This window comes from Vombatus ursinus, unplaced genomic scaffold, assembly GCF_900497805.2.
Source record: "Vombatus ursinus unplaced genomic scaffold, bare-nosed wombat genome assembly UNPS02009205.1, whole genome shotgun sequence".
Classification (NCBI taxonomy): domain Eukaryota; kingdom Metazoa; phylum Chordata; class Mammalia; order Diprotodontia; family Vombatidae; genus Vombatus; species Vombatus ursinus.
In genome coordinates this window covers 335,102-360,311 of record NW_020948983.1, presented here as the reverse complement: position 1 = coordinate 360,311, position 25,210 = coordinate 335,102, and the positions used below count along the sequence as shown (strand labels likewise).

General features: G+C 38.7%; 1 protein-coding gene across 4 annotated transcripts in view; it reads left to right on the top strand.

Annotated features, from left to right (window-relative positions):
* GRK5 (G protein-coupled receptor kinase 5) overlaps positions 1-25,210 on the top strand; it is a 322,114-nt gene that overhangs the window by 192,068 nt on the left and 104,836 nt on the right. For all 4 annotated transcript variants that reach the window (XR_003568226.1, XM_027851587.1, XM_027851586.1 and 1 more), the window contains exon 3: positions 17,365-17,477. Coding sequence is in view for 3 of the 4 variants with exons in the window: in XM_027851587.1 (XP_027707388.1) it covers positions 17,365-17,477 (113 nt within the window). In the remaining variant the exon portion in view is untranslated. The remainder of the gene's footprint in view (positions 1-17,364; positions 17,478-25,210) is intronic.

Here is a 25,210-nt window from a genome sequence, read left to right as displayed (position 1 = left end):
ATCCTCTTCCTTCCTTCCCTCCCCTCCCTTCCCTTTGCCTGCCTGGCAACTTAGAACCAAAACAACCCCTTAATTAAATGTTTATATAAAAGTGGTTTGTCCAGGTGCCACTGACCTTCTAAAGAATTTGGCTTAATTTTTTTGAAAATCTCACAAAGAAATGTGACAAGTATAAGTCATTCAGCAAAAATCAACACCCAAAAAGGAAAGGAGGGAGCAAAGAGCTAGAAATATAGGAGTGAGTTTTGGGGTGTAAAGATGCCATATGTCATCTTAGGATCACATACAAATATCTTCCTTTAAGGGGTAAAGCCCACTCAGCTGTTGGCAACAAAATACCAAATGTTTCTCTCTCTCTTTTTCTCTCCCAGCTTCAGAGAGGTAGGTTTTAAAGGTCTGCCCTGATTTCTTGATATTTTGACTTGAAAATATCATCAATTCTCAAAGCCAGTGCCTGGTTTTCTCCCTTCACCCCAAAACCCAACCACCATTGCGGACAGTTCTAGAACAAAGAGCTTCTAAAATCTCATTCTTTTTTTTTTCATTCCAGTACATAGCACAGTGTGTGGTGCATAGTAATTATCTAATAAATGCTAAATATCTGTTAACTGGTTGACTTATTGTTTTAGATTCAAATCATGGAAAGCAAAGTTGACTGGCTAAGGATTCTTTACAGGATCATAAGTTTAAAGCAGGAAGGAATTGAGCCAATGCAGTCCATCCCTTACTCATTTTACAGATGAGGAAACTGGGGCTCAGAAAAGTTAAGTGATTTTCCCAAAGTCACACAGGTTGTAAGTAGCAAAGCCAGGATTAGAACCCACATCCTCTGATTCCAATTTGAGCACTCTATCCACTGGGCCACACTGCTTCCCCTTTCACCTTATCTTTCTTCTATGATCTCCCAAGAACTTGTGAGTGACCCCACCCCTCAGAGTTTGTAAGAGTGCTGGTTGGTAAAGATAGGAATCCAGGGATGGTGGCAGCTCTATTTCATTACAATAAACATGTGGTTTCGTTTCCAAGTGTTCAAGTGTTTAACATTTCCACTTCCTCAGGAAAACCCGATTTCTTTCTTGCTGTTACTTTTGAAATGGAACGTGTGTTTTTGTTGGCCGGGTTTCAGGGAGGGATTGAAGCAATGAAGAAAGTAATTCTGAGATTTCTGCCTCTTTGCCCATCCTGCGTAGTCTTTGAATCCATTCTCATCCGTGTGGGCCTATAGATTCAGGAGCAAGATTCGGGAATTAGATCCAGCTCCCACAGCCCACAGAGTGAAGGGTAATTGGTTGTGCAGTCATTCTTGGGTCCTGTGCTGTCCTCACCGACTATGCATTGAACTTCAGTTGGGAAAATTTGGTTGGATTCCAAGTGTCCACATTCCACAGGGTCTTAATTAAGAAAATCTGTTCTTCTTTCATGTCATTCGAAAAGAATGAACCCAGTGACGACATTTGTTTATCTTTACTATCAATATTATCTCAGTTTTGAAGTCTTCTGGGGACTGCAAGTCTTGGTGGAATTGGCTGTAGGTTATGAGATTTTAACCTTTAGAAAAATATGATATGAATGTTTCTGGCTCATTTCTGCAATGTAAACCTTGTATTTTATGTATTGCTCTCAAGTAGCTTATAATCTAGGAAGGAACAATAATGTGTAGTGCATGCAGTGCTGACCTTTGAGCTAGAAAATCTAAGTTTGAGTTCTATCCCAATTATGTACTAGCCATGTGATAGTAAATTACTTATTTCACTTCTCTTCTTCATCTATAAAATGGGAATGATAATAAATGTGGCAGTACTTACCTCATGGGGTTTTTAGAAAAGCACCTTTTCTGTAAAAGGCTATGTGAATGTGAGTGAGTTGTTTTTGTTATTCTTTCATCAGAGGCCTGTTACAATGTCTCATCATAGTATGAAGATAATCCTGGGTTCTTGAAGGCTATGCCAGTAGAGCTCAAGTTCTGATAGACCCTACCAAGCTGGAGAGAATTTGAATGTGGGCCTGAAGGCCAACTATGTGTCTGCCATCCCAGGACCAGCCTAAGTTCAGAGAAATTAATCACCAGGAGGCTAGCCACAGGATGATTTTTCCAGGGTGGGGGTAGTGTCTGCATAACAATTCATTTTAATGACTATTAATAACTATTGAGAGGCATCATGGTATAATGGGAAAACATTGGATTTGGAATTAGAGGACCTGGGTTCAAATCTCAGCGCTTCTACTTATTATGTGTATGACCTTGGATAAATCATTTAGCCTATTTGAGCCTCAGTTTCTTCTTCTTTAAAGAGAAAGGATTGTACTAGATGCCTTCCAAGTTCTCTTCCATCTCTAACACTACAATCCAATGGTGGGCTGAGTAGCTACACCAATGAAATTGCAGATTTTTGAAGTATTATTGTTGTTAAATAAGAAACATGGAGAAACTCAAGTTCTCATAGGCCAAACCATCACACTTTGGGCACTGGTTTGGGAACACTACTTCCTTCTTCCCTACATCACAAAACCTCTGGGTTGGACGGGACTTCAGAGGTTATTCAGTTCATTCCAAATCTCAGCAAAAAAATTCTCTCCAGAACTTGTCTGAAAGGGAGCGATCAGCCTGTCAAGGGAGGGGGATTCCTCCTTACCTGTCATTGCTTACATTAAGAAGTTGCTACATGGTGAAGAATGCCCCCCACTCATCACTCTAAGCATTTGTGTATCTGCCTATGTAGTGTGACGGGATACTGCCTCTGTATATTTATGCCAAGTGATCAATGCCCTATGTGCTCAGAGATATTGAGTACATAACATTGAACCTGACAAATAGAGTCAGCCTCCAGCTGAACCAAAGAGGAAAAGACCTAGACACTTGGCTTCCTTTGAGTTCCAACTGAAATCCTACCTCATACAGGAAGCCTTTCATGAGCCTCCTTAATTCTGGTGCTTTCCCTCAGTTGACTATTTCCAATTTATCCTGTATGTAGCTTGTTTGTACAGAGTTGTTTGCATATTATCTCCCTCAGTTGGTTGTGAGTTCATTGTGAATGGGCCCTGTCTTTTGCCTTTCTTTGTATCCCCAGCACTTAGCACAGTGCCTAGCATACAGTAGGTGCTTAATAAATGTTTGCTGAATATAGGACACATTGTTGAGAGGAAGAAAAGTGTTAGCCAAAGAGAATGAGATTGTAGAGTAAACATTACAAAGGCATCTTAGTGTAGTGAGAGGAGCAACAGAGTTGAAGTCAGACACCTAGGTTCAGACCTCAGTTCTGACGTTAACTGTGTGACTTTGGATAAGTCATTTCCTCTTTCAAGGGCTCAATTTTCTCATCTATAAAATGAAGAGTTTGTACAAAATGAATTCTAAGGCCCCTCTGGCTTTATAATCTCATTATCCTAGAAGTCATTAGCAACCTTTGAGAGGGTAATTTAAAAAGCATGTTGAAGGCAAAAGCCAACCCACAAGAGTTCAGAGAGAGTGGGTGGTGGTGAAATCAAACCCTTGGGTATAGATTACTTTTCCATAAGTTTGGTTGTGAAAGAGAGGAATGAAGTGGGAAGATGAGCTGGAAGGGTCAAGGTCAAATGAAGGAGAAATAAATCACTTCTGGCCGAGGTGAGCATGGCAGGAGACATGGATGAATGGAAATGAGGGAAGGAAGGCATTCCTCTTTTGAGCAGATGGGTGACATGGCCAGATCTATGCATAGATAAGTTCAACAAGAACATGAAGAGTAGTTTGGAAGGGAGAGAGAGAGGTAAAGGCAGGAAGGCCACTATTCCAGTAATCCAGGTGGTTACTAATGAAGGCCTGTTCAAGGATTGTGGCCATAAGAATAGGGAAGACACCATACATGGTAGAAGATAAACAGGCATTTGTTCACTAATTAACTATACTCTGTTCAAGGGAGAAACAGTTCTCTGTGTGTGTCAGGCTCAGAGGAGTTCAGGGGTTCACACAAAGGTATGGCAGCTTTCCTATCTCTTCCTATGCCTGCCTTGGGCTTGTTTACCAGGATAGTGTCAAGCCCTTGATTGTTTTAAATGACACGTGAAGTTTTCAGCTTCTCTGGCCCCTCCACTGAGCTCCTTCAGTGCAGCTTGAGTGGACCTTCTTGAAGGGAGCAAAGACTCTTCCCAAAGATGTGGCGGAGCTTAATTGTCTGCCAGTATGATATCTGATTTTGATTTACACAAGGCAACCTCTACTCTACCATTCATCTTGGTATCAGGGTTCTGGCCCTTCATGAAGCCTTCCCTAATCTCCCCAAACAGAATCATTCTCTCCCTTCTCCATGTTCTCAAAGCATTTTTCCCCTACCTCCCTTATGCATTTTCCTACTCATTTATGTATCATAGTTATTTATGCCCCTTTCTTATCTAATGATAGGTGAAGCCCTTCTTAGAATAATGTTTTTAAATGCATACAATAAATTACATAGGATTATAAAGGAAACCAATTAAACTGAAATATATAGTGATCAAAATAATTATTAAAAATAAGTTTATGGACCACAGGTTATGAACTTTTCCCTATAGTATACTTGCCTGACAGGTCAACATCCAGCAGCTTCTGTTTAACTTCTAATGGCAAGGACTTTGTTACCTTGTGAAGCATCTCTTTCAATTATTATTGGGCCAGGTTTAATTGATAGTATGTCTTTACATTGAATTGAAGTCTGCCTCCCTATAACTTCCTCCTACTGGTTATAGCTCTGCCCAATAGAATCAACTGTACCATCTTAAATTAGAAGCTCACCTAATTAATGAGGGAGTCTGTTACACTTTTGAGTAGTTCCAATTATTAGTACTTCAATATTTTAGGGATCCATGATTTCATTGACCTGGATTCCAACCTCTACCCAACTTGGTAATCAGTCATAATTATGTACCCAGGCAAATATAATGCAGAGATAAAGAGGCATTCCAAGCAAAGTAGTATAGGAAAATATGAAGAGGGAAAGAAGACTTCAACCTAGGGGAGATCAAGGAAGGCTATATAGAGAAGGTGGCAACTGATTTAGCCTTGAAAGATTTTGAAAGGCAGAGGTAGAAAAGAAGTATTTTCCCGGCATGGGGAATGGCCTGGATAAATACTCAAAGGAAAGATGTGGCACACACTGAGTTAGCAGAATAACTAGTAGCCAAAATCAGATGCAACATAGAATGCTTGAAGAAAAATAATGTGAAAAAGAATTGAGAATGTGGATTGGAGTCGTAACGCAAGATGCTTTAAGTGCCTGACTAAGGAGTTTGTATTTTTTCCTATAGATGATGGAAAGTAATTGAAAGTTTTTGATCCAGAAAGTGACAGTCAGACCTGTATCATTGAGAAGATTATCTTGACAATTGTGTTATTGTTGAGTTGGAGAGGGGAAAGACTAGAAGCAGGAAGGCCTGATTACATTTCCCTGAACCTGACAATCCAACAGCTCTATCAAAAAATAGATTCATTTGACGTGGCTTCTTTTTTAGTGAACCCTTTCTAATCCCTTGAAATCACCTCTTTCTATTCTAAGCGTTCACAAACTATTTAATTAACTATTCTAGAGTTTTGTCAAGAACTGATGTTAAGCTTATTCTTTGGTTTCTAGAGTCTGCCCTTTCTCTCCTTTTTGAAAACTGGAACAATATTTTCTATTCTCTAGTCTTTTGGCACTTAACCTGTTCTCCATAAATTCTTACTGATTATCACTAGTAGGGCTAAATAAAATAAAAACAAATTTTATTTGGAAGAACAAAAAAAATCTTGAATTTCAGAGGAAATAATAAAAAATAGTAGGAATAAAGGTAGAATGGACTATACCTTAAACTGACTTCATATGAAATAGTAATGATTATAAAACAGTATTATAAAATAATTATCATATAAACCATTTTATACCAGTTAAAAAAGAGAACAGTAGATCAATGGAACAGACTAGATAAATAAGAATTTAAAAAAATAGTCAAAACCACTAACCCAGTGTATGATAAAGACAAAACCATTAACTATCTAGGAAATAGCTCCATATTTGATAAGAATTGCTGACAAAACTAGAAAACAGAACATGTAAATTAGATTTAGATCAATATTTTATACCACAATAAACTCAAAATAGATAGGTAATTTGAATATTAAAGATTTTACCATAAAATTGAGAAGACAATAAGATCAGATTCCTATCACAGTTGTGGCTGGGCAGTGAATTCTTTACCAGGTAAGAGATAGAGGTTATTTTAAAAGATAAAATAAGTAGTTTTGATTGCATAAAATTAAAAAACTTTTACACACACACACACAAAATAATTCAGCTAGGATAAGAAGAGAAGTGGTCAAATCAGGGAAAATCTTTGTATCAAATGTCTCTGATAAGGATTTAATATTGATGACAAATAGAGAATTGTTTCAAATATTAATACCAAAAACCATTCCTTCAAACATATGAACAAATAGGATATGAACAAACAGAAAGAACAATATGAACAGATGCTTCAAATGACTAATAAGAGAAATGCAAAGCAACAAAATTTGAAGGTTTCATCTCATACACAGGAAATAGGCAAAGATGACAAAATATGGGAATAATCACTCTTGGAAGGGCTGTAGAAAGACAATCATACTAATGCATTGTTGGCGGAATCATGGTCCATCCATTCTGGAAAGCCATTTGAGATTATGTGAAGAAAATGACTACAATGTCGATATCTTTTGACCTAGAGATTCCACTTTAGGGTCACACCTTAAAGAGGTCAATGGTAAAAAGAAAGGCCTCATATACATTAAAATATTCATGGCAGCACTTTTTTAGTGCAAAAAACTGGAAACAAAGCATATGCCCATCAGTAAGGCCATGGCTAAACAAGTTGTGGTACATGAATGTGATAGAATATTACTGGGCTGTAAGAAATGATGAATATCATATATACAAAGAAGCATGGTAGACTTAGTTCAATTTGTGCACAGTGAAGTAAGGGAAACGAAAATATACACAGTAACTTTAACAATATAAATGGAAAGAATAGCAGCAAATCAATTAAAACTGAATGCTGTGAAATTATACTGACAATGTTTGGGCCAGAGAAGAGGTATGAAAAGAGACTTCCCTCCCTTCTTTGCAGAGGAGAATATAGATACAGAACATTAGAGATGATGGCAGACTTTTTCATTGTGTTGGTTAGTTTGACTGAGCTATTCTTTTTTCTTTTTTATCCTATTTTTATAAGGGATGGCTTTCTGGAAGGGGAAGGAGGAGGGAATACACTGGAAATGTAGATGTTATAAAAACAAAATGTATCAATGGAATTTGTTTTTTTAACAAAAAGTACACTTGATTAGAAAGTTATACCTTCTAATCTTCCCACATTTATATTGAATTTATTGTACATAATAGGTATTTAATAAATGTTTGCTTAAAAAAAAAGAAGAAATCTTATTTGTAGTGGTTCTGTAATCATATCTGCAAGGTCTTTATGTAGCCTAGGTTGTAACTATGGTTTACCTAGCTTGGGCTTCAAATTCTCTTAATGATGAATATCCTACCTGTTACTGGAAGCCTTTTTGGTACAACATAGATTCTATGTGATAAGAAGGTTTTCATAAAATAGTGTCATCTTTAAATGAATTTTCAGTCTGGAGGATTTTGCTTATTGGTCATTTGCAAGACTTGAACAGGTAACACTACTCTGCCAATCAGGAGAATTGAGTTCCTGTACACCATCTCTTGCTATATGATTTGGGACAAGCTACTTTATCCCTCTGGATTTCTTTAGCTTTCTTCTCCATAAAATGAGAGGGTTGGTCAAGGTAGTCACATGTTTCTTTAAGATTTAAAACTCTTTGACTCCAGTTCAGGACCACTATGGCAATTTTGAGATTTGTAGTTATTCTCAAGTGCTCAATCTGAAGTCTAACTTTGCTTAGCATATACCTTCTTTGGAAATAGCATAATGAATGAGCAAGCCTAGGAAGTAATATTCAAAGTATTTGAAATAATAAATATTTTTCTTACTCTCAAGCACACTTTGAAAACACCTGTTTTTATTGAAATCCTTGAACAAATATGTTTTGACAGGAAGCAGAAACTGTTTCTTAAGTAAGCCATCTCTTTAGGCATCATAGATTCAATTCAACTATATTCATGGATTTCATAATCTGGAAGGGAGAGGGGAACATTAGATACATAAATTACCATAATACAAAATGAAACCTGTTAACTGCACAAGAAAAATAAAAATCAGAGTGCTATGTGAGGCCCAAGGAGAACAAAACCATTGCTGGGGTTGCATAATGGTAAAAGTACGATAAGGAGTCAGTGAGGTGACTCAGTGGATAGAGCACTGGGCCTGGAGTTGAGAAGACTTGAGTTCAAACCCAGCCTCAGACACTTACTAGCTGTGTGACCCTGAGTAAGTCACTCTTTTGCTTAATCCGCTGGAGAAAGAAATGGCAAGCCACTCCAGTATCCTTGCCAAGAAAACCCCATGGAGAATATGGTCCGCAAAGAGTCAGACATGACTGAATAACTGAACAACAACAACAGCAGAAGTACCATGGGTTACATCATATTCCTTATAGCATGAGTTAAGGGATATCATCCATCCATGTCTCTCCCACTTCTTGGACACATAGTACAGGTTCTTTTGTTGTATAAATAAATCTTCAGTAAATGTTTGTTGATGACGATCGTATGTGATGTAGTAGAAATATCCCTGGACCTTGGACTTGAATATGCAGGACTTTGATTTGGATATCTCCTAGAAGTTAGGAGACCAAGGTTGGTTTGAATCTTGGCTCTCCCGCTAGCTGTAGGTGACCTTGAGCAAATAACTTCTTTCTGAGTCTGTATTTTCACCTGCAAAATGACAGGATTGCGCTAGAGTGAGTCTTCTAAGGTCCTATCCAACTCTAATTTCCCACAATTCTGTGATGATAAGATAACTGATAATGCTGATTACGAATCCTTTTTAACCACTTATTAAATAAAGCAGATTCTCTTTGGACATGTATTTGGTATGGGTTTTGTTACAGTCATGTTACTATAGAGTTACAAGGGGATTTAAAAAGAACTGCATTTCTTTTAAAATGTTCTTTAAGACTTTCAATAATTATTCTGACCTTTCTCCTTAATTAGTCAGTTTTCCTTCTCCTTAAAATGAGAGGATTGGTTTGGAATCACTCAGGAAAAGTTACTAAAGTTTTTTATACCCTTTGATCCAGAGCTTCCTTTACTGATCCTATATTCCAGTGAGTTCATTGATATCAATAAGAGATCCATATGTACAAAAATATTTAGAGCAAACTTATTTATGACAGCAAAAAAGCTGGGAACAAAATACATACCCAATGACTGCAGAACAGTTTAATAAATAATGTGTTGTACATGTAATGAAATATTACTGTACCATGAGAAATGATGAATATGAATAATTTAGAAAAACATAGAAAGACTTCTGAGGAAATGCAAAGTGAAGAAAGCATCAACAAAAGAATGAATGGTCAACATAGAAAAGCAGTTAGACTGGTCCATTATAATACCAACATTAATACCTTACTGTCACAGTTGAAGGTCACTAGGTACCTCCTTTCTGTTAACAACAGATAAATTATTGGGGGTGAGGAATGTATTTTGTAAGGTTTGTTTTATGATGTCTTCTGCCAGAAATTAGTAAATAAATAGAAAAGAAGCAACTGGATATGGCGGTTTCTAACCCTTCCAATTGTAATGTTCTAATTCTTTGACTCTACTATGAATTGATGAGGGTGGACCATATCTCCAAAGACTGTTTTATTCACATCTGGTGTGGAATATGTTCTACTGCTAGCTTAGCTGTCCCCAGACTCAAACTCTAGAGCCTTAAGCACTAGGCCTTTTTCTGGGCTGCTTGGGGTGATATGCACTTGGCATTTTTTCCAGTTTATTTTATACCTTCCCCAATCTGGAGTGTTGCTGGGCAATCTCAAACTGACCCCCTTAATTGTATCAATATGCTGATGTGGAACTTTACTTTCTAAAGTCAGGAAATCCTAATTATCTCCCAAGAGGCAAATTGATGATGGAAACAATTTCCTGAAATCAATTTAGTAATGTACATTTTTTTTTTCATATGAAACGGCCTCAGGGCTGCTAACTAGGTTTGGGTTTCCTGTTGTTTTCTTAATTTCTTGTTCTTTAAATTAAGCAATAGAAATTTTTGGGTTTATGTTTAAAAATTGGCAGAGAACACATTTTCTTTGACTTATATATTAGGTCTTTATTAATAAATTTGCAGTATAGTAGAAATAGCACTGGCCTCAGAATGGAGACATGTTCTAGTCAATGCAATTTTATTCAGGAAACATTAAATGCCTTCTATGTGTAAGTCACTATGCTGGGTTGGTCTTTGTGGTTTACTGGCTGTTACCCAGAGACAAGTCACTTGGGGACAAGTCCCTTTACCTCCCTAGGCCTCAGTTTACTCATTTGCCAAATGAGGAGGATACACTGGTTTCTCAAGTTCCTTCTAGCTTCCAAATGATTTGAGTCTATAAATCTGAAAGAAATTGATGCTTGTGGTACAGATTCTATAATATAAATATGCATTACTCTGGTGTAATAATAATAGCTGACATTTTCAAAGTGTTTCATGGTTTTGCAGAGTGTTTTCTTCTCAGCAACCCCTTGAGGTAAGTAAAAGAAGTAATTATTGTGAGGCAGCTAGTAAGGCAGTAAGTTGGATAAAGAACTGGCCTTGGAGTCAGGAAGACCTGAATTCAAATCCAGCCTTGGACTAGTTGCATGACCCAAGGCAAGTCACTTAAATGAAAGCCTCAGTTTTCTCATTTGTAAAATGGAGATAGTAATAGCATCTATCTCCTGGGGTTGTTGTGAGGATAAAAATGAGATGATATTTGTAAAGCTCTTTATGGATATTAAAGTGTTATATAAATGCTAGCTATTACTAACATCCCCCTTTTGCAGATGAGGAAAGGGCAGTGACTTGCCTACGGTGATATTGGAGCCAGTGTATGACTCCCTGGTTCCTTGACCCTCAACTCTAGTATTCCATATTTAAATCTCAGGTGCCTAGAAAGGGGGAAGGATGCAATGCTTCTCAGGGGGAGGGGAGAGAGAAAGAGAGAGAGACAGAGAGACAGAGAGACAGAGACAGAGAGAGAGACAGAGACAGAGAGAGAATAGAAAAGAGGAGAGGAGAGAGAAAGACAGAGAGATACAGAGAGAGAGAAAGAGAGAGAGAGGAGAGGAGAGAAGGTAGTTTCCTTTATGCCCTACCTGCCCTGAAAACCTCTTGCTTTGCCAAAGCCATCATTGTGGGTACTTAATAAATGTTGGTTGATGATGATGATGTTGTAGCAAACTGTATAAGCAGATAGTGGGGAGAGGGGTAGGGAGCCACCTATGCCTTCCATTTGTCCATAAGGCCATCCTTGATGATGGGACACCTATGTATGCACATATATATGTGGGACACACCCACACATGTATAAACACACCTTTTTTTGTTTTGTTTTGTTTTGTTTTTTGAGCTAGGCAGTGGGGTTAAGTGACTTGCCCAGGGTCACACAGCTAGTAAGTGTTCTGTGTCTGAGGCCGGATTTGAACTTAGGTCCTCCTGAATCCAGGGCCGGTACTGTATATAAACACACCTTTAAAGTGTGTGTGTGTGTGTGTGTGTGTGTACATGTAGCAAATAAGTGTTTTCATGGTGACACAGACAAACCTAGACTCTGTTATTCTATCCTGAATGAGCTACTAGCACCAACCCTAACCCAGCTCTGGTTCTGGTATGTTCTGCCTTCCTTACTGTGCTGAAACAAGTACACAAACTTCTTTAAAGAACTAATGTCATTGCTGGAGGTCCCTTTAGCCTTTTCTCCACTTTAGATGAAGAGATTACAATAAATATTATTATACCGAGATTCAGTATAGGTTAGCTTCCCAGAGTGCCTGGAGGTTGACTTCATTTCCTTGTACATGCATGTACTGTATTACATCCCTCATCTCCCAGCCCCTTCTGTCGGACCTGAATCAACCCCTTGTTGCTTCTGCTTAGCCTTCCCTGGACGTTCTTAACACCATTTCAGAGGAGCCAAAGTCTTCACGCTTGATTTTCTTTGATTTTGTGTGTTTTAGGCCCTAAAGATGGGTCCATTTATCTTTATCTGGGGGAAGAAAAGAGTACTAATTGGTGATTATCCTTCACTGTATTTATTATGTGGCCTTGATTGAGGGATTTTGCTCCATGGGAATATTCCCACAGCTTGGAGATGGATGTAATTGTGGCACTGACAGCTTGTATAGGCCTCTCATGTCTGTTTACGGTGTTATGTGTTTAGAACAGACTTGTTTCCATACTCACAGCTACTGCCATATGGCAGGAAGAGAGTCTGTCAGAAGAACCCTTAAGGAAATACAATATGGCACATGGAATTTCATACTTGTTTTTAGGACCTGAGAGAGAGGAAGAATTTCTCTTTCAGATCATATAAACTGTACTGTTTTCTCCCCCTTCCCCTTAAATTTGATGAAAGTGAAGTTTGACACAAAGTAATTCACTTTGGTTCCCTTGTTAGGAACAGGAAAAGTCAAATGATTGCAAAAGGATCCAGGTTTTTTGCCCTTGTGATGTGTTCTTGTCCTGGGAGCTCACACTCTGTTTGAAGGATATTCGATTTAATTATCATCCACACGCATCTATTGAACACCTATGTGTCAGTAACTACACTAGGCACGAGGTATATAAAACTAAGACAAAACAGCCCTTGTCCTTATGTAGCTTACATTCTGCTGGGGGAGAGACAACATGTACTCACATAAATCCAAACAAAATTTATACGAAGTAAATGCAAAGTTATTGGGGTGGGTGGAGAGCGTGATAGTTTGGGATAGAGCAGTCCCAAAAGGATCCACGTAATATAGGTGAAAGGAATTAGGAATTCCAAGAGGCAGAAGGAAAGGCAGAACACATTCTAGATGTGGGGGAGAGCCTTTGCAAAGATAGAGGCTGGAGGTGGAGTGTTGGCTAATGGAAAAAGGAAGGCCAGTTTGGCTGGAGTGCAGAGTACTTGAAGAGAAAAAGTAATGGGAATTCAGACTAGAAAGAGAGGTTGTAAAAGGTTTTAAATGCTAAACAGAAGGATATTCTATTTTATCCTAGAGACAGCAGGAAATCAAAGAAGCTTCTTGAGCAAGGAGTGATATGTCCAGTTGTGTGCTTTCAGAACAGTGGTTTGGGAGGGCAGAGCCAAGATGGCAGGTTAAAGGCAAGGACTCACCTAAGCTCTTTCAGATTCTCCTCCAAACAACTTTAAAGTAATGCCTTAAATTGAATTCTGGAGCAGCAGAAACAACAAAAATTGGGGTGAAACAATTTTCCAGCTCAAGACAATTCAGGAGGTTGGCAGGAAGGGTCAGCACCCATCACAAGGGTGGTTGTCAGTCCTAGAGCACAGTGCAGCACATTGGGAATGACTACATTAGTGTCAATTGTGACTTCCTGAGCTCTTGGCTCACAGACAGTAAGGGACTTAGACAACTGGTCGGAAGATTACAGGGGACCCTTTGCTGATACTGGGTACAGGACCCTGTTGCATTGCCCATATACAGTTCCAGGTTGCAGTTTCAGGATGAAGAAGAACACTAGCCTTTTCAGCTTCAGGGGAGCAGAGGCCCTAGTCACAGTTCCAGGACAGAGAAGAGTGCCTGTGGTCACTCACAGGGGAGCAGGCACCCTAGTCTCAGGTCCAAGGCAGAAGGGAGGACTGACACTTGTGACTACAGGAGAGCAGGAGCCCACCTCACAATTCTAGGGTTATAAGGAGTGAAAGCACTTATGTCCAAAGGGAAGCAGGAGCTCTGGGCACATTTCCAGGATGGAGACGAGTGCTTGTGGTCACTCACAGACCAGAGCACAGGCCAGGAGAGTGGTAATGACCACACCTATCCTTAGATCATACCATCTTACAAGAACTGAAAACTTACAGACCCCTAGAACTAGCTCTGAAAACAGCTACACTAAAAACCTGAAGCTTGGGACAGTGCCCCTCTACCCTGAGAGCAGAGCCCAACTTTGACATAAAGTTAAAAGTCAAGAAATAGGCTAGAAAAAGGAGCAAACAACAATAATGAAAAAAGAACTTGATCATAAAAATTACTACAGTGACAGGGAAGATCAAAACACAAACTCAGAAAAAGACAACAGTGTCAAAACAGCTACATCCAAAGCCTCAAAGAAAAATGTGAATTGGTCATAGGCCCAAAAAAGAATTCCTGGAGGCACTCAAAAGGGATTTTTTAAAAAAATCAGATAAGAGAGATAGAGGAAAAAATGGGAAATGAAATGAGAGTGACACAAGAAAATTATGAAAAGAGAGTCAACAGCTTGATAAAGGAGTCTCACACACACACACTCACACACACACACACACACACACACACACACACAAATACTGACAAAAATAATGCCTTAAAAAACAGAATAGGCCAAATGGGAATAGAGGTACAAAATGTACTGAAGAAATGAATTCCTTAAAAAGTAGAATTGGACAAATGAATAAAGAGTTACAAAAGCTCACTGAAGAAAATTATTCCTTAAAAATTAGAATTAAGCAGTGACTCCATGAGACATCAAGAAACAACAAAACAAAATCAAAAGAATGGGGAAAAACAAAACAAAATCAAAAGAATGGGGAAAAAAGAAGAAAACATGAAATATCTCATTGGAAAGAACAACTGACCTGGAAATAAGAAGGAAATAAGAGAAATAAGAAGGCAAGTGAATAATCAAGGATGACTCAAGTTTTGAAATTAGATGGCTAGAAGGATGATGGTACCCTCAACAGAAAAAAGGAAAGTTAGGAAGAAGCTTGGGGTAAAAGATAATGAGTTCAGTTTTCTCTGTGACACCTACAGGACCTCCAGTTGGAATCAGGAAATAGATAAAAGCTAGATATATTGATCTGATATTCATCTGCATAAAGACAATTGAAGCCATGAGAGTTGATAAAATCATCAAGAATAGAGAAATGAAGATGATACTATATATTTAACTATAGCAACATTTAAAAAATGATTAATATATATATATACACATACATATGTGTGTGTTCAGCCATAGGTATTAGAAAGGGGCATTGAATTTTATTACTGATAATTTGACAGTGATACCTATTTGTCTATTTTTATTGCAAAAAATGATTACTCATAAAATAAAATGGGAAGAAAGTTTAGTAAATAAAAGGAGAAAAAGGCCAGGCAGACTTAAATAGTGTCAGGTAGTGGAAAGAACATTGAACTTGAATTCAGGAGAACTAGACTGAGAGTCAGCTCTGCTATGTGACTTTGGGAAATTCGCTTTTACTTCTTTGGACCTCAGTTTCCTCATCTATAAAATGTGAGGTTTTCACTAGAATCATATTCTGGTAGTCTTTTCTAATACCTTATGTAAGCATTATATGTTCTAAGGTCCTTTCCAGCTCTAATGGTCCAAACTAACAGGATAGGTCAGTCAGTCAATCAGCTAGTATTTCTTAAGCACCTACTCTGTGCCAGGCACTGTGCTAAGTGCTGGGAATACAAAATAAGGCCAAAATGAAACCCCCCAAATAATCTTGCTGTTAAGGAGTTCACAGTCTGGGTGAAACAACAATTCAAATTTCAATGTACCAACAAGCTATATGTAGGATAAATGAGAGTAGTGTCAGAGGGAAGGCATTAAGATTAAGGAAGAATGGGAAAGGCTTCTTGCAGAAGGTGGGATTTTAGCTGAGACCTGAAGAAATCTAGGGCCATGAAGTAGAAATAAGGAAAGAGAGCATTCCAGGCAGGGCGCACCTAGTGAAAATTCTTATCGTTGTTAGATGGAGTGTCCTATGGGAAGAGCAGCAGAGTCCAGTGACATTGGATTGCAGAATACATGTAGGGGAGTGAAGATAGATTTCAAAATAGCCATGTCAGTTGATGCCCATAAAGAGAGAAATCAGGTTGCAAAATCTACAGGCACCACCATATGGTGTTGATGAAATGACTCAACTTTGTAAAAATGACTTCAATTCAGTGTCCAGACCTTGAAATGTTCTGTTCTGAACACTTGGTTTTGTTCAACATATTTGACAAATCTATTCTATTGGAAATATATGATCAGGACCTGAAAGAAACATATTTTTCTAGGTCTCTTTCAAAACTCCCTCTAAAAATGTCATTTGTGGACACATTGTTTTGTTGACGTTTTTGCTGACATTTTTGGTAGAAGTTATAAAATCCTATGCATGAAAGCAATTGCTATAATTCACTTGTCAGAAATTGAACTGATTTTTCAAATTCTTATTCCGTTTTGCTCTGATCTCTTTGTACTTGCACTATTGAGATTTTCCTGTCTTCCTTCTATCTCCTTTCTAATCTTTTCTTCACATTGTTGCTCTAGTAGTCTTCTTAATTTATCTCTTTGATCCAGATGTTTCTGTATTCAAAAACTTTACTGTTTTTTTGGGGCTCTCTGTTGCCCAATGAATAAAAAGTATCAGTTTCTGATCTTGACATTTAGGGTCTCCCACAATCTGATCCCAAATTACCTTTCCAGCTTAATTCATAGCATTTAGTTTTACCTATTCTGTGTTCCAATCAGACTGAACCACTGTTCTCTACCATATTTTCGTCTGGTTCTCTCCCATCTCCATGTTTTGGTTCATGCTACTTTCCATGGCTAGAGTAGACCCCCTCTCTTCCTTTCTGCACGTTAAGGTCATCTTATTTTAAGACCCAACTCAGGTGCCACTTTCTCTATGAAGCCTTCCATGACCCCTTTCTCATTGCCCCACTAGTTGAAACTAATCTCTCTGCTTTTCTCCTTACACTCTGCCTGGATCTCTCTCTTGCATTTCTTATATCCTCTCTTGTAGCCTACTTATTTTGTCTCCTGGCAAGCATGCCATTTCCCTCCTATTACAGCATAAGCTCCTTGAGAGCAAGGTCTATGTCATATCTACTTCTGTATCCATAGTGTCCACCATAGTGCCTTGCTAATAGAGGTGATTAATAAACATTTGATTTCAGCTGAATTAAATCAGTCTGTGTCACACAGACATTCAATGGCAGCTGATTCTTCTAATGCCCAGTCCAATGTTTTTATATTAGCTATATGACCATGGGCAAGTCATTCTCCATCTTGGAGCTCTATTTCCTCGTCTGTGAAATAAGGCTATTTGACTAAGCGACCCTGAAGCCCCCAGTTCTAACTCCTATGATCCCGAGAAATTGTTTCTGTTACAGATGATTCTCAAGGGTTGGAAGGACAAGGACTGAGTTGGTTGCATTGCTAAGACCCAACTATCTCAAAGACATAGCATGATGCAACTAAACCCCTTTTTACTATATATATCTTTTTTTTTATTGCCTCTAGACAGAGATTACTTCAGTCTGTGTGACAAGCAGCCAATCGGAAGGCTTCTTTTCCGGCAGTTCTGTGAAACTCAGCATGAGCTGGAGTGCTGTATTAGGTTCCTTGACTCTGTGGTAAGTCAATGCTGTTGATATTTCTGAGGCTTTGTTACTCTTTAGCCCTTAGTGATAAACATGTTAAAATAACAACATAATCCTCTCAGTTCAAAAGGACAAAGAATAAATCATTTTTTGGAAAGAAGTCCTCAGTACTGGCTTAGCTATATTTAGTTTGGTGAAAAGAATCTTGGGCTGCTGGTTTAGAGGCCCGGGTGCTAGTTCCACAAGTACTACTTCTATTAGGTACTAGGACTACCAAGAAGCTGGGTGAGCATAGGAAAGTTACACCTCTGCTCTGGGCCTCAATCTTCTTATTTTTAAAATGACGGGGTTCGACTAATCAGAGGATGATTTGTAAGGTCCCTCTAGTTCTCACATTATACAAATCTCATGTATAACATGGTGGTTGGGATTGTGGATCTGCCTCATAGAATCATAGGATTTCAGAGTTGGAAGATCCCTCTGACTACCAACTGTATATGAAGCAAGAATCCTTTTGCTAACATGATCAATTTTTGGTAACACTGCTATTTATCTAACTTCTGCTTGAAGATCTCTTAGTGATAGAGAGCTGACTGCCTTTCAAAGCTGAACATTCAGTTAGTGGATAGTATAATCATTAGGAAGATTTTTCCTTCTATCTAGTCAAGATTTGCTCATTATTAATTTAATAACAATAACAATAATAGCCACCACTTATATAGTGGTTTGTTTTCAAAATACGTATTTACAAATATTATCTCATTTGATCCTCAAAATCTTTTGAGGTAGATGCAGTTATTGCCTCAATTTACAGATGAAGAAAATGAGGTTGTGAAAGATCAAGTGATTTGCTCATGGTTACACAGCTAGTAAGTTTCTGAGATGGGATTAGAATTCAGGTCTTCCTGACTTCAGGATTCTATCCACTGTGTCACCAAGCTGCATACCATTTTTTTTCTCTCTGCTACTAATTCTTCTTTCTAGGGGCCAAACAGAATAAATTTAACCCTTCTTCAACAAACATTCGAAGACAGCTACCATTAACCCCTAACTTTTCTTTCTTCAGGCTAAAGATTACCATTTTTCTTCCACTGGTTTTTTGTGGCACTATCCCTATCACCCTCATCTGGATACATTCATAGCTTGTCATTATCTTTCCTAAAATCTAACTTCCAGACTTGGACATAACGCTCCAGATGTGGTCTGAAAGGGAAGAAAACAGTGGCGCTATTGCCTATCTCATTACACTTATCACAGTGTCTGAAATGTAGTAGGCACTTAATAAATGCTTGTTCCTTTCCCTTACCTTCTCCCTACTCTGAAAGCAAGATACCTAGAGGAGACAGTAGTCATATGAGGAGTCTGTGTGCTGACCTCACTCCTATCACAGGTTGTAGACATGGCGAAGAAGGCAGTTTCAAAATATTCTTTGATTGGAAAGTAATTAAAAGGATCATGGATTCACCCCTTTTTTATTGTGGTCACAGAAAGAAAAGATCACCTGTCTTTCATTGGATTGAAGAAAAAACCCCAATATTTTACTTTTTAAACCCTTTTTCATAAGGAAGCAGTGTAGAAACCCATAGAGAGGGAGTATCTGAATCAGAGTAGTAAGAATATGAAATAAGCTTGTGGAATTTTCCAGTGACATGCTTTATTCGGCCCATTGAGAAAATTTGTGGGGTTAAAAAAATTTAATGATGCCCATTTTCATTTGTCCTACAAACCAACTCTTTCTTTGGTACTACACCCACATTTGTGTGTGTGGGGGAAATGTAGGGTAGAGCTTGTTTTTCATCATGGACTTATTAAGTAATTTTTATACATGCATGGTATTGAATGGAAAGGTGACTTGAGCTAAGGCCAACTCTGTCCCTTTGACACTTTGTACCCTATCTCCCATCAATTATTGGTGTCTTTTTCTTGTCCTCACATCAGGTGACTGTCCATTACAATGCCTCTTTTTCACATGAAGAATTTATTGAGTTTCCCAGTGGTGGCACAATTTCTCATTTGAAGAATTTTTTTTTTCCAATGGGAAATGAGGAGTGAATGGGTGGAGAAAAGGGTCTCCCCAGCATGAGCGCATGCCAGAGCTCTTTCTGGCAGGACGAGCATAATTCACACAGTTGCTACCTCCCCATGAAACTTCCACCAAGTTTGCCTTTTTAAAAAGAAGTTGTCCTCTTTGGATTCTGAGGTAGCCCCTGGTAAGGGAAACTTTCCTTGGCTTTCTTAATGACTGCATTTCTCCAGTCAAGTAGAATACTATGGTTTTGTTTTTAAAAGGAGGGCTTGGGTAATTTTATGGCCACTCATACTGTTTCTAAGTCATTAAGCAGACTACTTGAGTAATCAGAGCATAAGTATCGGGACATGAGGGAAAGAGAAGACACTTTCATTGCTTTCCCACATTGGGACAAGGTGTTACACAGTATGTTACTTTGGGACTATGGTAAGGTAGGGAAAGATAAGAAATGGCATACTAGGTTTTCCTTTATGGTATATCAGACGGTCTGCATGGGGCTATATTTCTGTTTGGTACATGGCTACCAGAGGCAAATATGAAAGAAATTCCAAATAGATATATTTTACCAATTTCCCTTTTGTGGTTCTGTGGGATATTCACAAAGTCTAGTGGAGAATCTCTGGAATAAATGTGGGACTACAAGACCCTTACAGGAAATCCTGGATCACAGCCTCCCTTAATTTATTCCTTATTGCTCCCCTCAAAGTTTGAGAGGAATATGGGCATCTGTCTGATGGTGGGCATCTTTCAGGGTAGATGATAACTTTATAAACTGTCTCCTGGTTAGATCCAATGATGACATACACATAGGATTATCTCTGTTTATCTATTTTCATGGAATGTTGTTGTATTGCTTGAAATCGGTGGGTCATTGGCCTGAGCACAGGAATGTCTTATTCAGAGTAAAATTTTCATTACAGCAACAGTGCTACCTTTTCTCTGAGAATTTGTGAAAAACACCCAGTTTGTCTTTACTCAATTGTCACCATTTCATATCAATCTCAGCTCTTGCTTGAGAAGGAGAGAATAGGCTAAAACTCATTACTGAGTTGTCACTATCTTGAGGTTAGAGCTGTCTCAAAAATGTCTCTTCTCAAAATAGTTGTGAGGTTAGAAAATGAGACAAAATGGCCTTTGTTTATGTTGGTCTCTGGGAGAACAACCTGAAAAAAAAAAGAGATGCTACAAGTAGCCATGAATTTCTAAAGGAATACAATAGCCCTGCTAAAAGAGAGGGTGAGCTACAGGGGTGTAAATAGGACGATAAAAAAGGGGCGTGAATGCTCCTTAGAAGTGCCTCCTTACTGCTTGAGAACTCTGCCTGGGCATGAGTGAAAGAGAGGCAACGACCCCTTTCCCTTCTTCATAGTTTTCACTTACCTGAGACTAGAAATTGTAATTCTGTTAAAAGAATGGAATGGAATAGAAGTCATAGGGCTAGAAGCGACCTTTCAGAAGTGACCTTACCGTTCAGACCTTTAATTTTACCTTTGAGGAAACAGAAGGTCCTCAGGCTCCTGATCCAATACATTTTCCACCATGTTCACCTCTGATGCATACTACCAGTGTCATGTTGGGTAAATGCCATAACTTCTTTAGGCTTCCGTTTGCTCAATGATAATATGAAGGGAAGTTGGACTAGGTGACCAGTAAAGTTCCTTCCATCTCTATATCTGTGACTCTATGAAATAAGTCTATTTTACAGATGAAAAAATTAAGGCTCAAAGTCAAAGGAGGGGAACCAGCATTCATTAAGCATCTGCTATTGTGCTAAGTGCCCTGTAAATATTATCCTCATAACAACTCTATTCTGTTGTTATATTCACTTTGTAGTTGAGGAAACTGAGATAGATACAGATCAAGTGACTTGCCCGGGGCCATATAACTAGTAAGTGTATGAGGCTGGATTTGAACTCAGGTCTTCCTGACTTCAGGCCCAGTGTTTTATCCATTATACCACCTAGCTGTCTAGTGAAGTAAGTCATCTAATTTGCCCTCTGGTACACAGCTGGTACATAGGCTTTGAGCCTGAGTCTTCTGTTTGAATTCTCTTTGTACTATAGCAAATTATTCCAAAATTTTCATCTCACCTACCCCATTACAGCAAACAAATATCACAAACACATGTGAGTCAGGCCCTCCTTCCTCAGGTCTTACCCTTCTCTGGGCATGTGTCAGGTATCTCCTGGCATGCCAAGAAGACACTTATGGGCAGTTAAAGGCTCAAGCACAGCTTCACTAAATAGCTTAGGGATAACATTTGGATAAGTACATTATAGATTTGGGCATTATAGATTTTTCATAAAACTTTCTCTAAGAATCTTAGATCTGAAAGAGAACTTACAGGTGAACCTTTCAGTTTTCAGAGTAGAAAACTGCATCCGAGAAAGGGACAGTGATTTGCCCAGGGTCACACAGATACATCATCCACCCTTCCGCTTCATAGATGAATGCCCCCAGGACTCCAGTCTGTGGTTTAGCTTTTGGTGCCCATGTAGTTCATCGGAAAGAACACTGGATTTGGCATCTGATGACCTGGATTCTAATCCTGGCTTTGCCACTTGTTATTTACATCCTAGCCAAGTCACTTCACCTCTTGGAGCTTCATCTTTCTCCTTTGTAAAATTAGGAGATTAGATTAGATGAGCTATAAAGTTCTTCCCTCCTCTAAATCTGTGAGCCTCCCTCTGAGAATGTCTGGCTATTAAAGGAAGCCACAGCCAGTGTAGATGAAGACTTGGGTTCTTCTAAGTAGAAGGTTGGTAATGAGCAGAATCTATGGGCTTAAGAGCTTCCACTGAGTTTAGGAAAGCTAACTGGCTTGATGATTACAAAAGCCAGAGACCAAGAGACCTCATTGCATGATTGACTTCATCTTCCTGTCAGGGCATGAAGAAGTCTCTTGGGTAGGAGGTGATATAAAAAGTTAGTCAAAGGCCAAGAAGCATTCCACCCAGTGTCCTGTGCCCTTTCGATCATCACCAATTTAGGACATTTGCATTTGCTAAAATCTTTAAAGGATTTTTTAAAAATGGAGAACCATCTTATATGGTACAGCTGCCATACAATGACAATATTTGTTTAGAGTTGGCTGAGAGACAGCCCGAGAATGAAGTATTAGGTTTATGAAGGATGTTGGCTCTAGTATACATATCTAGTCACACGGCCTGCTCCATGGAGACATTACACAGAAATTCATCTTTGACAACTGTGTATACATAAATAATTTAAAAAGGCTTTTTCTCTTTCTCTAGCTCTTTTGTATTTCACTTCTCATCTTAGAATAGCATCACCTCCTGCCCCCTCCTGCCTTCCCACCCCAAGGCTATTCTTGGGTTGACTATATGTTGTCAAAGGCCAAGATAAGAGAGCTTGGAACAGTTTTAAGATACCTCATTTCATTCACAGCTTCATTTTTGAGTGGAGAAGTGGGGGGGGGATGGGAGGAGGGGATGGACAGAGAAAGGGAAGAAAAATTTCCAACTAGCTGTCTCCAGGTAATTAATTAGTGATACTTCATGTTATTGTAGAATCATTTCTGTGCCTATCTTATTCTCCCTATTAGATTGTAAGCTCCCTGAGGGCAGAGATTGCATTCATCTTTGTATCTCACCCCAATCCTTACACAAGATCTTGAACATACTAGTAGTAATCAAAGCAGTGAGGTGGCCTATTGGATAAAGCATTCAACCTGGAGTCAGGAATATCAGAATTCAAATTCTGCCTCAGACATTTACTAGTTGTGTGACCCTGGGCAAATCATTTAACATCTGTCTGTTTCAGTTTTATCATCTGTAAAAATGGGGATAATAGCACATAATACCTCCTAGGGTTGTTGTGAGGATAAACTGAGACAATGTTTGTAAAGCTCTTTGCAAACTTTAAAGCAATATACAAATGCTAGCTATTATTATTATAACAACTCACAAAAATATAGCACTTTGAGATTTAAAAAGCCTTTCCCTTACAACCATCCTGTGAGGTAGGTTATGCAAGGATGATTACTCTCAAGTAACTTCCCAAAGACTACATAGCTAATAAATGTCAGACCTGAATGTTCAATAGGTGATTTTTTGAAAGAAAATATGCTTAATGTGTTACTCTGCTGAACATAGAATTTTAGACCTGGAAAGAACTTTAGAGATCTTTTAGTCCAACTACCTCATTTTATAGATGAGGAAACTGAGGCCAAAAGAGAGTAAGTGACTTGTCCAAAATCACACATAATAAGCGTCAAAGACTTTTATTATATAGCACACTGCCTCAGGCTTATTAAGGGTTAAACATCTTCCCCTGCAGGATTTTAACAGACAATAAGGTAGGGGAATTACTTTAAACCTTTCATCCCCAACCCATTATTCCTATAAAAAATAAAAATCCAACCTGTGATTTCTTTCAAGAGCTCCAGGTGAGGAACCTCCTTTTACTCTACAACAAATACTTTTAGAGTTGTCTGAAGGAAACAGACTTTCCTTGCCCAAAGCTACACAGCTTATATGAGTCAAAGGCGAGACTAAACCAGATCTTTCTGACTCCAAAGCCAGCTGTTTATCTGCTGTGTTGCAGCGCCTCTCCTTTTATGTCTTGAAAGAGTTGGTGAGATTCCTTTCCACTCTGCTTATAGAAAAGCACTGCATAACAGTATAATTATGGGAGCATTTCATGTGTACAGCTTATGTCTCTTTAATTGAGGTCATTGTCTTACAACTGTTTACCAGGGCTAACTCCAATTGTAATTCTAGACTGTTCGAATATCCTATTATTTACTGGTTAAATATGGGCCTTGAAGGCATTAGGCAGAAACATCAGCCCCTTACCTGAAAAGGGGTGGGTCCATGGTATGCTTCATTTCAGTCAAACTCACTTTTTACTCTTGTTCCCAGAGCCTGGCTCATTCCCTACCCCGCATCTTCATAGTTTCTGCTGCAGGCCTAGTCTTCCACCTTTTTCTTTCCCCCTTCTGTCTGTCCTCTTTCAATTCTTCCTTTTGGCCACAGGTTTGGTCATCAGTGACTTACAAAACAGAGCTGGAAACCATTGACGCTTCCAACGAAAATGTTCTTCCAGTGTTGTTGACCTGACGTGGACTCTGAATGAAAAGAAAAGAGAGGCCTTTTGATGTTAGAGTTGGTGTTCTGTGTCCCAGTGTGCTCCCAATTCCTTACCCTGTGGAACTATGGCTGGTTTGCTCAGCTGATTTTTCTCTGGGAGGTGGCTGACCTGAAAGAAATATTTAGTTTTGGTTTCACACACAGAGGACTAACATTTTTAGCCAGTTATTGAAATTGATCAGTTACCCTCACACTTATATTAAGTTGAAGGGTCTTGAGAGATTTTTTAGGACGGTGAACATCCACTATTCCAAGCAGGGCTGAGTTACCCTAGATGATACTCAAACAGCTGCCCAGTAGCCAAGTTCCAATATGTATTTCTAAGTAGGCTGGGGAGGTTCCTATGGTGCCATACCACTAGGTAGGGTATAAAGAATCCAGCCCCACCACACCTTAGGCCTAGTTGACCCTTATTAGTTTCCTGGGGTACCAGTTCTTCCTTTCGAAAGTTGATTCAGAAGCTGATTCATTGTGCTAAGTGCTGGGGATACCAAAAAAAAAAAAAAAAAGCAAAAACAGTCTCTGCCCTTAAGTGGTTTATATTCTGAGGAGGGAGATAACAAGTAAACTTCTAGGTATGTGCAAGATATATTGACCTGAAAACTTTCACCTTCTGCTGTTTTTTT